This window comes from Mustela lutreola, chromosome 2, assembly GCF_030435805.1.
Source record: "Mustela lutreola isolate mMusLut2 chromosome 2, mMusLut2.pri, whole genome shotgun sequence".
NCBI classification, from domain to species: domain Eukaryota; kingdom Metazoa; phylum Chordata; class Mammalia; order Carnivora; family Mustelidae; genus Mustela; species Mustela lutreola.
The window spans coordinates 113,785,415-113,798,056 of NC_081291.1; the positions used below are offsets into that span (position 1 = coordinate 113,785,415).

The 12,642-nt window shown below is 41.0% G+C and overlaps 1 protein-coding gene across 15 annotated transcripts in view; it reads right to left on the reverse strand.

Moving 5' to 3' along the window:
* The window catches only part of LPP (LIM domain containing preferred translocation partner in lipoma), a 652,084-nt gene that overhangs the window by 107,859 nt on the left and 531,583 nt on the right, over positions 1-12,642 (reverse strand). For all 15 annotated transcript variants that reach the window (XM_059163155.1, XM_059163153.1, XM_059163152.1 and 12 more), the window contains one exon: positions 2,275-2,444. In XM_059163155.1, the coding sequence (XP_059019138.1) occupies positions 2,275-2,444 (170 nt within the window). The remainder of the gene's footprint in view (positions 1-2,274; positions 2,445-12,642) is intronic.

Sequence of the window (12,642 nt, forward strand, 5' to 3'; positions counted from 1 at the left end):
ACTGGGCTCCTCATGCCTGGCCTGGGAGAGCAAAACCTGAGCCCACACACAGTAGAAATCCATAATTTAGCCAGACGACACTTTTTTCAGTCTTATTACACACTCAGAAGGACAAGAGAAGCATTTAAAAATGGGAAAGGGGTATGCCTGTGAGGCTAAAACAATTCGCTAAAGTCCAAGAAGTCACACGGCACATGTAAGGTCCTCATATTCAGAAGTACTAAATATGCCAGAAATCTTACCAAAATTCATCTCAGAATAACATGCATTCCGTTACCATTCCTTGGGCAGGCCAAGTGTGCTTTATAGGATTACCTCATTTCATCGTCACAAGTCTCTGGGGAAAATTCTGCAATGACCCCCATATCTGTGGGGGGACTGAGGCTCAGAAAGAGCTCTCTCAAGGAGACAAAGCCTTAAATGATGAAATGAAATTCAAACCATGTTCCTCACACCATGTTACACCATTTCCCAATACTGCTCATACAATCCTTAGCCCTGAGGGATACAAGAAAAAATGAAGGAGACTGTCACCAGAGCACCACTTAAGTAGAAAAAATCAACAATGCAGTCCCAGGAAGGATGAAAAATAGACGGAGAGCCACACAAAACACAGCAGTGTGGTCACTTCATATAAGGACAAAGGGCCACAGGTGCTTGCAAAGGTTCTGTGGACATGACTGCCACAGAGTTTACTGCAATAAGTAATTTCTTGTGCTGGCCCGAAGTCACTGTCCACGTGGTCTGTTTACAAAGGCAAGGGATTTTGTATTGTTTCTCTTTTCAATAAAGATTTCAAAGGGTGATATTTGAAATATTATTTCCTAAAGAGGTAAGCTTCTGTTCAGGAGACTTTCCCTCATAGATATAACTGTCCCCCCTGCCCCTCGATCAATAGGACATTACAGTGTTTCTGCTTATGTTCTAGACAAACTAAAAATGTGTGCTGTCAGCAGAGACTACAGGACGAGGGGTATGAAGGACTGAATATGGCCTTGGCTATGTCCCCAGCGATGGAACGGAAGAGGTCATTTTCCTCCTTTCTGTGATTCTGTATTCTCATGTCTACAAAGAGGACTTGGTTTCCAGCACCAGCATTGTGTGGCACTAGTACGATGCGATACGTACTTAAGTTAATTTGTCTTTGGGGAGTAAAACGAAATAAAATTGAACCTAAAAGATGCAAAACAGTATTAAATCCTGCAAGATCTTAATCTTGAAGAACTTTCAGATCTGTTCTGTGGACTCCAGGGCTGCAATGAGTTAGAGCCGGCAGGTCATGGGAAGATACTGACAGGGCCAGAAACTTCTGCAGTGAACTTGAGCCTTGGGGTTCTGCATAGCTAGGTGTAACTCCCGAGACCTTGCACCCAAAGCTTCCTTTATGTTATGTTTGCAAAAATGCGCCAATTTTTCCGCTGCACCAATTTTCCACTAACAAGTGTTAAACAGATTAAAATCATGCAGCAAGACAACAAGGAAATGTATTTTTAAGTTTAAAACCAGTTTATATTCATTCATCAAATTGCTGTATCAGAAGATAGCTTAATGTGTAGATTTAAGTAGCCTGAGAAATAACGAAGATAGAATATGTTCTAGCCACCCAGCTATGTTATTAAAATATAGTTGTTGTGTTCTTAAAAAACAAAACAAAACAAACTCAATTATTAGCTCAGTCAGCCTACTGTTCATCTTCCTTTAAGGGAAATTCATTTCCCTGTATTATAAAGGATCTATCTGTTCGCATCATTGAAAACCTGCTGGGTACTGTAGGTTGGAAATCTTCTGGGTGGAGAAGAGGTGATTCAAAGGTCCCAGGAATTTGAAAGAGCACCGGGGAGTCTAGAAGCCCAGCAGTGTTTCTTTACAAATACTGGCAAATTCAAATGCAGGGTGAGACCTAATAACAAGAGGTATGACAATGCCACTTGGGAAAACTTCTGCTGTGTAGGGGTGTGTGTGTGAGCTTGTACAGTACATGCCTGAAAGGCACGAGGGGATGATCTTCCCAGCAGACCGCTAATTGATGATGAACAGATCTTCCTACCATGTCTTTCTGACCTTACAGAAATAGGGGACAATTGGAAAAAATTAAGATATGCCCATCTACACACACACACACACACACACACACACACAGGCACATGCACACTTTGAAATCTGGGGAGAAACAAAGATCTGCTGGCTACATTCTATCTAGAGCGACTGGCATTCTGCCAAAGAAGACATCTTTGCAAAGCACCCGAGGAGCAGCAGAGCAGAACATGAACTTACAATGTAGCAGGGCTCACAGTAAGCTTTCTTTTCCACGGCATAGAAGGGCTGTCCCCGGAGCTTGTTGCTGCAGATGATGCAGGTGAAACAGTCCACGTGGAAGACCTGATCCATGGCAGTGCATCCTGTCCCTTCCCCAACGACATTCTCCCCACAGCGAGCACAGCGGCCTGAAAGACAGAAAAACGGATTGACTCCTGAGAATATATCAAGGAATCCTTTCAGTCTTTCTAGGGCTGAAGGCAACATGGAGGAGACAGCAGACTCAAAATGGCAGCAGCAGCAACAACAGGACTAACACCACCAGTGCTGCCACCACCAGGAGCAAGATCACTGGGGTAGAGCCACCCATGGCCCAAGTATGGCCGCCATGATGGGAATTTTCCATGAGGCATTTGAGGACCTGAGCCTCACAGCTCAAGGACCTACAGAAAGTGACAGAGTAGAAGTCAGATCTCCTGATGCCGAGGCCCCTGCTGTGCCTCTAATCTCACACCAGGTGTAAGAGGAACATGACTCAGCAAGGTAGCAGTGGAAGGCACATCTAGAAGGTCTTTCTGCTTAGAGAGTCTCCATGTCTGGTTAGACAGTGGGGGTAAAAAAACAAAAAACAAAAAACAAAAAAACACCGCTTCAACTCCTTTCAGAAAAGCCCAGGTCGTAAAATCTCTGCATCCAGCCCTCTGTGATAGACAGATCAAAAGCAAGTCCCTTTTATTTCCCGACAGTTCCAACAGCTAGAAAGTTCTTTCTCATATTGAGCCAGACTGCTTCCTCAAGCTAACTGCTACCCCGTACTTCCACTTCTGTTTTTTAGGACCTCGTGAAACTGTCTCATCTCTTACACCTGACACCATTCAAGTTATTACAACTCAGTTAGTATTGCCTCCAAGTCTGATCCTGTTTGAACATCCCTAAAATCTGCAACAGTTCCATAGACTCTGGTTTTGAATCCTGAGGTCCTGGTTGTCACCATCCAGCCCAGTGTTCCGTAAACTTCCAGCACTCTTAAACTGATTTATGGGGCATCTGGACCACATATGGACATCAGATTTAGGTTTAAAAATTTCATTGTTTTAAATAGGAATAAGAAAACATAACTGAAAACAAATATTTATGTCAGTGTGAGGCATCATGCTGGCTGCAGTCTGTATCTCGATCTGGTTCCGTCATGGGAATCTTGAGCCAGAGGTCAGATCCACATCCAGTTTTCCTTCCTATTCTTTATTTCTATAAGTAAGAAGTCTTCACAAATAATTATCGGTCACTGGGAATATCAACAAGAATCGGAGGGCTTTAACACATAAGCTGTAGTGAACCTCAGGCTTCCCCTGTGCCAGGCATCTTCGAGGTGCTTTTAGACATGTTAACTCATTTCATATTGATAGCCCCCTATGTCATAGGTCTGCTACTGTCCCATTTTACAGATGAGGATACTGAGTCACAAAAAAAACAGTTAATGAAATTCAAATTCAAGTAGTCTAGCTTCAGAGTCCATGGTTTTAACCACTATGCTGTCTGGCCTCTGTTTCCTTCTGTGCATTAGGATTGAACATAGAGCTGACATTATGGGGAGATTCTCACTGAAGACTGCTTTCAGCACTCCATCACATTGGATTGACAATCATTTCACACCTACAAACGGGAGGTTAAATGTTTCAACTTGGGAGAAAAGAGGCAAATATATTTCTAATCCTCTCTGGTTATACTGGCACTGGAAAATATTCCTATATGCTCTGTTGCAGGACTCGAATGTATTTTTAAAATATAACCCAAACTACAGATCATTTTTTTGCCTTAAGAAATAAGAAATATCAAGTACTGGAAAAAAGAGTTAAACTCCTGGAAACTGAGCTCTCTCCACTATAGTTGACATTATGAAGTCCTGATATCATAGTCTTGATATCTGATAAAAGCTTTTGTAATAAATTTGTGGCTTATTCTACAAACTTCCACCCAAGAGTTATTCTGTTTTTATCTATTTTTATCTGTTTTTATCATGAGATACATAACCTTAGAAAGTTGCCTTTAAAATTATGGACTTTCATTGCCTTTAGTAACAAAATTAGGTTATTGCATATGACACTAATTTTGTGATTATTCAGGAGAAAAACCCCAACAGCTTAACTGGTTTACTAAAAAGTTCACTGTGCTATGTTTGAACTCGATGCTACATTCCTCAAAGCTTCATGTCACTATCTGTCATTTCATCACAGAAAACACATTGTGATTGTAGGCCAATGGATCACCAATTCATAAAATCCTATTTTTTAAAGAGTCATCATCATACTTAGTATTCAAACTTTTCCTTTATAACTGTTTGTGCAAACTTACACATTTATCTTAGAATGTACAGATTCACTTCCAATATTTATATTGGAACCCTCTTTCACCAAAATCTCCATTTTTAATATTAATCCAAAGTGGTATTTATGGTATTACCTTTATTACTATTTTTCCTGCCTTCACTGAATCATATTGAAATCACCGATCTATTTTGTTGAACTGAAGAAATGTAATACAATAGTGATAATGAAAAATGTAGGTTTAGCAGCAGCAGCAGAAAAAAATACATACTAATGACATGAAAATACTCTAATTTTACATTTCAAATGTGTTAAATTCAAGTCAACAGAATTATTTTTATTTATTACTCTTTCCCCTTTAGACCTTAAACAGGGCTCCCTGATAGTCCACCAGGGACTAGTAATGATGTGTGAGCCACACCCTGGGGGAAAAAATTCTGGCTAAATGTCACAGTCTACTGGTCATTTCCTCCATTAGACAACTGGAGGTAGAGATTCTGATCTGGACCATGGCTGGTCTGAAGTATAGTCTCTGGAACCCTAGAGCTGGAGTCTACATAGTCTATGGAGAGTTTGCTTGCTAACCCTAAGGATGGGGGAGAGAATCTCAATCACTGATTAGAGAAAAAGATGAAGGGAGATCCCTAAAGGTCAGGCTGAAAAGACAAGTTTTGAAATTTTCATTCTGTTCAACAAACGTTCCCCAGGTGTCTGCTCTTTGCCACCACTATATTTGGCTTCTGTGTGATCTACGGAAATGGATTTGATGATGTCAGTGCCTTTTACAATCACTACAAAACTCTATACAATCTATAATTACATGGAAAAAGGTGCCAAGTGCCAGAGGAGAAAGTGTTATGGAGGTGTGGGAAGGAAATCATGTGTGAGAGGGGCTCGGCCAAAGGTTCTGTGGAGAAAGAGGCATTTGAGCCCAACTTAAGGATGGAACTGTGACAGGTGGAGATGGGAGAGAGAAAAACAAAGGGAGTGAGTGAGTGAGTGGCTGGGCTTGACTAGGTCCCAAACCTCTGCAGTAACTTGGTGCTAGCACAACAAGGATTTGTCTTCTCAGCTATGAAAGCAGATGGGCTGTATTCATAAGGAACAATCTTCTCCTTTATAATTTGGAGAACATTCTTCCAGAATGGGTCAGGCTAATATGCTGGACCCAGACATGACCAGCTCAGCTGCCTCCCGTATTTTTCCTATTCTTGGGAGAAATCGGGGACACAGGCTCGAGGGCAGTCAGTCTGGCACCTTTAAAATCACAAGCACAGAAAAAGAGCGAAGAACAAAAAATAAAAATAGCCCTACCCATCAGCAGGACAGAAAAGGTGCCCGAATGTTCCCTTTTCACATTAACAAAATTTACAAACTATGCCTTTTAGGGAAGCATTCACAATGGGAACAAAGTTACTCAAGCAGAGTACATCCTTGCCCCTAGAGGGGCTTAACACTACACATCATTAAAAGCAGACCACAGTCTTAATGCCCATCTTTTGGACAAGTATCTCAGCACTTTTAAATGAGAAAAACCAGGGGAACGGTACCAGACTGGAAGGCATCAGAGCATGAAGGAAACAGTTGATTAGGGGCCGGTAGGAAGCTCAAGTTCAGACCCAGGGCTAAGGAGCTTGCTGGCAAAGCTTAGCACAGTAATTTAAAAAAATCCAATGACAGAAGATCAGACAGGCTGAGGAGAATTTTGATAGTAAATTAAGATGCCTGAATCATGATAATAAAAAAGAACCCGTTTCTAAAGCTTGCTTATACATACATTATTGCTTGCTATGTGCACGGCTTTGTATTTGCTCCAGAACCAGGTACGGGTTCTTTTCACTCCTTCACCCATGGACCCTGTCCCAACTATAGCAACCTCTGGAGTGACGCTTTCTGGAAGGCTTCTCCCCGCTGCATGCCTACTACCCCAATCGGGATCCTTCACCTTTCATCATGGGCCATTAGAACAGCTTCCTGATTGTATGTATGTATATGTATATATATATATATATATATATATATATATATATATGTATCTGACTTATTTCCTCTTAAAAATGGAAAGACTCTATGGGAGTCTTAGTCCTGAGTTATGTCTGGAAGGTTATGCAGAATTGGAACAAGTCATTTTTAGGAAGGGCATAGGAGGGGGGTGACATTTCAGGCCACTAACAGGTTGAGCAAGGGAGGCAGAGTAGTAGGATATAGGTTTTCATATTAATTGCATCCCACTCTCTTTCGGTAATGTGGATATATTTCCTTTAGAATGTAAAAATAAAATTTTTAATTAAAAATGCTTTTTTATGTGTGCGATCCTTGTACCATTAGCAAACACTGTTTGTTTTCGAGGTAAGATCAAAAATGTCCACAGCCATTTTGAAAGCTGGTGATACTCCCAAAGTTTTCACATTATTCAACATCAAAAGTAAAATAGAAAATGTATACGTATGCAGACATCAAGCCAGGTCACATTTGTCTTCATGTCTTCCTTGCTATCTGACTTATAATAGAAATTTTAGGCACAGGCAAAGCCATATTCTATTTTTAACTATCACAATGAATTGAAACCCTATATGCCGATTGTATGATATATCAGGTTTCTCATTATGCACCTTCTGCAAAATATTCTGAGCACAGTCCTGTTTGAAAAGTTGAATCAATAAGGTTATATCAGGGTAATGAAGTCATGGTAAAGTATTCCTAGAAATAAAGATTGCTCCAATTATCCTATATATGGCCACTGGAATTATCTTCCAAGAGCAGAGCCCCCATTAAGCTGATTCAGAAATTATCCTCCACTGAAGGCACAAAAAGATAATAGAACAGCTTTGCATTCTTTTTATGACAGGTGCATATGACATTCACTGAAGGTTCTGGAATGATGGCATTTTCTCATCACCAAAGCTTCTATTTTATAGAATCCTGCAACATTAATGCGTGTCATAAGAGACGCCCTGTTTTTTCAACTACTTAAGTCCTAAGGACAGTTGATTTTTAACCTTACCAATATATTGGATAATCTGGGGAACTTAAAAAATGAAATGAAACAAAGCACTGATTTCTGGGTTCTAGCTCCATAGATTCTGATTTCATTGGATGGGATGGAATGTTCTAGGGCTGGAATTTTAAAAGCTGGAATTTTAAAAACCTGATTCTCACATTCAGCCAGGTTGAGCTGCTGTTCCAAGGGGTCTCTATTTCTGTACTGCTCATTAGGATAACAGCTGAGGAGTATTGCCCACATAGGTTTGATTCATCTGCATCCAAAACAGTTCAGGGACAGACTGTTAACGCTAAGTTGGCTGAAAAAAAAATTCTACTTTTCACCAATGAGTTATCACCCTCATGCTGTCTCTGTAAGTCTTATTTTAAAGAGTTTTCAATGGCTTTCTACTCATTGACAACATACAAGAACAGAATCAGCTAAACGTTCTCAAATTTTACCAGCATTGCATAAGTTCACTTATATTAATTAGAAGCACCCCTATAGAAGTGTTCTTTTGTGTTGTAAATGAATGTATCCTATAGCAGTGCTGTACGGCCTTGAACAACACAGAATCTATCAAGAATGTCAACTGGTGGCCACAGAGGGTGTGATTGTGTGTGTCAGTTTTTTCCGACTTTCTTGAACTCCACCTTTAAGTAACATGGCAATATCGAGTCTCCTAGGGTTAGTGCTATTTAGCTGTGTGAATAATGGGATCCTTATCATATCTTAAAAGCTGGACTGTAGGGCACACCTAGTGTTGTCTCCCGACTTACATATGTACAATGATATCTCCCTAGTTCACTATGGTATGGCTGAGGTGATCCTTGCTGAGATGCCTGAAGATTCCATGGGGACTTGGGTGGGAGGGAGGAGGCAGCAGATGGCAGTTCCTCTCTCTCTCTCTTCCCTACAGACACATGCCTGTGCTCTCTCGCACACACATGTAGCACAGACATGGCAGGCCAAGGAGAGATGACTGCTATAGCATGATGACCAGTGGGAGACATGGGAAGCCTTCAGAGAAATTAAAAGTAAGGAATAAAAGAAATTAAGTTAGAGTAACAAAACAAAACAAAAAAACACCCCTAATTGTCAGAGCGAACAGTAGGAGTGGGTGGATAAAGGCTCAGGCCACAGACCAGGTAAGATGGGGGTGAAGGCTGAATCCTACCGATGAAAGGAAGTCATTATGAAGTCTAGCCATGAGATGATTCATTTCTAGATACATATTTGCTCAGGCTGGACCTTCAGGGAAGACGGGGGGTTTGGGAGGGGGAGTCCCACATGGGCTTGCAAAAGCAAGCAGGTCCCACAGACTTAATTACACTTCATTGTGAAGAAGCATAACAAAAATATAAAAGAAAATTACTGTGTTTTTTTCTTTATGCCAAGCACTGCTTTAAGCACTCCACATACATTCTTTTACAGTGCTATAACCCTTACCTATTTTATTTGATAAGTAAGATGTCTGAGGTTAAGTCACTTGGCCAAGGTCTCAGGGGTGGAAGAGCCCCCACTCCTAGCCAATGCCAAGGACGTGAGAGTTATGATTGAACAATAAACTGTACTTGTAGAAAAAACACATGCTGCTGAAGAAGACGGGCTTCCGAAGTCTGACCTGGTTCCAGTCTCAGCCCCACTTCCTGCTGCCCTGAGATCTTCACAGCCAGGGAAAGAAGAGCCAATACAGCATCACCTCTCTGACCCCGAAACCTCAGCAGCTCTCAGTAAACATCGGAATCTGCGACAGGTAGGGAGATCCGTAGACATGAGGGGTCCTTAAGAGAAGATTTTAAAGTATGGAAACTCAAACTCTGGCTTCCTACTAGGAAAGCTTTTTTTTTTTTTTTTTAAAAAAAAAACAAAAACAGAAACAAAAACAAAAACAAAAATACTGATGTCCATACTTTGCTTCCAGAGAGTCTGGTCTGGAATGGGGCCCTGACATGATAATGCTAGCGTGCAGTGGGTTCGAGAATCGTTGCTCTAGAAGGAACTGCATGTGTATGTGCTGCACAGTATAGTCTGTACTACAGGATTCTGACAAAGCAATGATGGTTAGGACCCAAAGCCCTGGTCCTACGGGGCCACCTCCTAGTAAGCTGTACTTAGTCGCTTGACAAAGGTGGTGAATTGGGACACCGCGCACCCTAGTCCCAACCTCTGCCAAACTAAGTAACACACACATGCATGGGACATACACATGTCAGGACAAGCACTTTCTCACAACTTCCATTCTCAGGGAAAGCAGCTCCAGTAAAAGCAAAAATCAGATAACAACAAAAGCAAAACAAAAAACAACACTGCTTTGCAGTTCTGAATGCAATGCATAACACCCGTTAACAAGTTATATATAAAGGTGTAAAGGAAATCAGACAGAACTGAGTCTTGCCTTTGTTACTCACTGGCTATGGGAACCTGGACAGCTTTCCTAAATTTCCAGAGCCTGAAGCATGTGTTTTCCAAATAAGCAATAAGCGGCCCCCCTCAAGGATCAGGTGGTCTCAGCTGAGTCAGGTGTCCAGCCATTCTGTCAGCCCCTCAGCAAACACACTTAGGAATTTTCTATTCTGTGGTAAGTATGACACACAGAGGTAAATTTCCTCAGCCTCGGTATAAAGGGGACAGCAACGACTGCCTTCACTACCTGGCCACGAAGTTCCACAATAGCCACAAAGGGACTCATACAGGTCCTGATTCTTTTTCCCTCCAACTATAGCAGGTATAGCTTAACCTCAAATGGAGAGATCACTGCAACCAAAAGCAGGGAGACATACATTCTGGACCCACCTATAAAGCTGACAGTCAATATGGGGACAATAGAGACAGTTGCATCTGTGAGGCAGTATTCATCAAACTGTTACTAGAGAATTTAGTGTTCAACATTCATTGTGGACCCCCAAGGGAAGATAGTAGTCAATATTTATTCAGTACTTAGTATTTGCCAAGTATTGTTTTAAGTATTTAAATATATTACCTTAGGTAATTTCTCCACTGACCTGCTGGTGTAGGTCCTATCATCATCTCCTTTATAACAGCAGAAATGGCTGCCTGGAGATGGTTAAGTCACTTGTCTGCGGCCAAGAAGTAAAATACTGAAGCTGGAATAGAGACCCAGCAGTCTGGCTTTGGTGCCCCCTTCACCTGTCCTCTAACCTGGCTTATTGCTTTAGAACTCCAAATTTCCTAAAAATATCCAGCCTGGCAGGAAGCTCACATGAACCTCACAATTCGCTTGACAGGAATATCAGCATCTATCTTGACTAAAGTCAAGATTTTCCTTCAGCTTAGTTTTTACACATGGACATTTTCATACCGCCCCCCTGAATTCTTAATATATTTTCCTATATTTAAAATTTACTTCATGATTGATCGGTTACAAGAAAAAAAAAACACAATATTTACTAGTACAGTTACAACTGCTATTGCCATGATTATTTTTGATTTGTGATTGGAATCTGCTCTATGGTATCTCTCATGGGAATTTATATTTCTCTCAAGCTCCATCCCAAGCTGAAAATACTTTAATTTGCCCAATTATTCTTAGTCTCTGTGATGGGAAATCTCCAAATGAATTGTGGTTATTTAAGAGCAAACCTAACCATGATGTAACTCGAGAGGATGTTTCTCAAGTTTTAGTATCTCAATGCCCAACAATAGCTATGAGCATCTTATGATGTTACCAAGCACTCCTTATATTTATATAGTACTTTATAATATTAAATGTGCTTTCTCACTTGATGCTACCACAATGAGCAAAATGAAAGTTATGACTAACATTACTTTTAAATTTCTGATATATCAAGATGGAGAGAAATCCTGAAGGCTCACTTAAAATTCCACCTCTTTCATATTGTTTGAACATTACCTCACAACAACTACACACTAGATAAGGCAATTATCTAGCAAATGAGTTAACCTAGGAATCATTTTGTGTGTGACTTGAGAGGTTGATAACAGAACTGGAATTTAGGTTTGGTTCATCTGGCCCCAAGTCTAGCAGTCTTTGACCTGGACCTCATTACCCATGCTTGTGGTACTGAACTCGGAGGTGGGGGATAGTCTCATTGGAGACTACACCCCAGCTTTTGTTTTTCCACTCAGTGCTGAAATGCCCTTAATATAATGTTAAAAGGATTTAAAAGTCTAGGAACAAAAGAACATGTGGAAAATTTAGAAAACATCTGGTTTAACCTCAGCTACCAATGCAAAAACAAAGGCTCAGAGAGAGGCGGTGCCTTGACGACGGAAGAGATGAGACCTGGACCTGGCTGCAGGCCCTAAGCAGAGTGGTCTTCTAGCTCCCAGGGCCACCTCAAATATTAGTTTCTGTCCACTAGTAGGCGCTGTTGCCTGAGCATGAGGAATATCTCCCTCCCCATATGGTGAAAGGAGTATCCTGTGGCACAAAGTAGTCCACATGGATGACTCCTGCATGATTCCAGAGCAAGGACTATCTGAAACAGCAGAACCAATCAATTCTGTCTGAAACACCCTGACATGTTCTGGAGTTTTCCACCTGGGTGCTCTGAAAATCAAAGGAATGGCAGCAAGATGTGTGTTAGTGGGATCTGCAGGCATACCTTGGGACCTCTGCTCCCTCTTTGACCATAACCCGTCTGAACTGATTAGTTTTTGTATACTGGATTTACATACAACATTCACTTGACAATAGGCTTCTGTTTTGTTATTAACTTTCAAAGGATAAAAAACACTCAAGGTGAAAGGTAGTAAATCTGTAATTATAACTGGGTTCCAATCCTGACTCTACCATATATACAACCTGTGACTTTGGGCAAGTTACCTCAACCACCTGAGCTAGTCCTGAGTACCTCAACAGAGATCCCAGCTCTTGGTGGCTTGAAGTGTTACGGGGAGGAATTTACATATTAAATTATAAACGATAACAAAGTGTAAGGAATTCCTCTAAGATATATCACTGTAAAATACATTTTTGGTATGAACGTTGATATAAATCACATGCACAATAGAGCACAATGTACTTTTCTATCTGGGCTTTCATCCAGAGTTCATATTCTAAGGAATTCCTGTGCAAATCCACAAGATGGAATG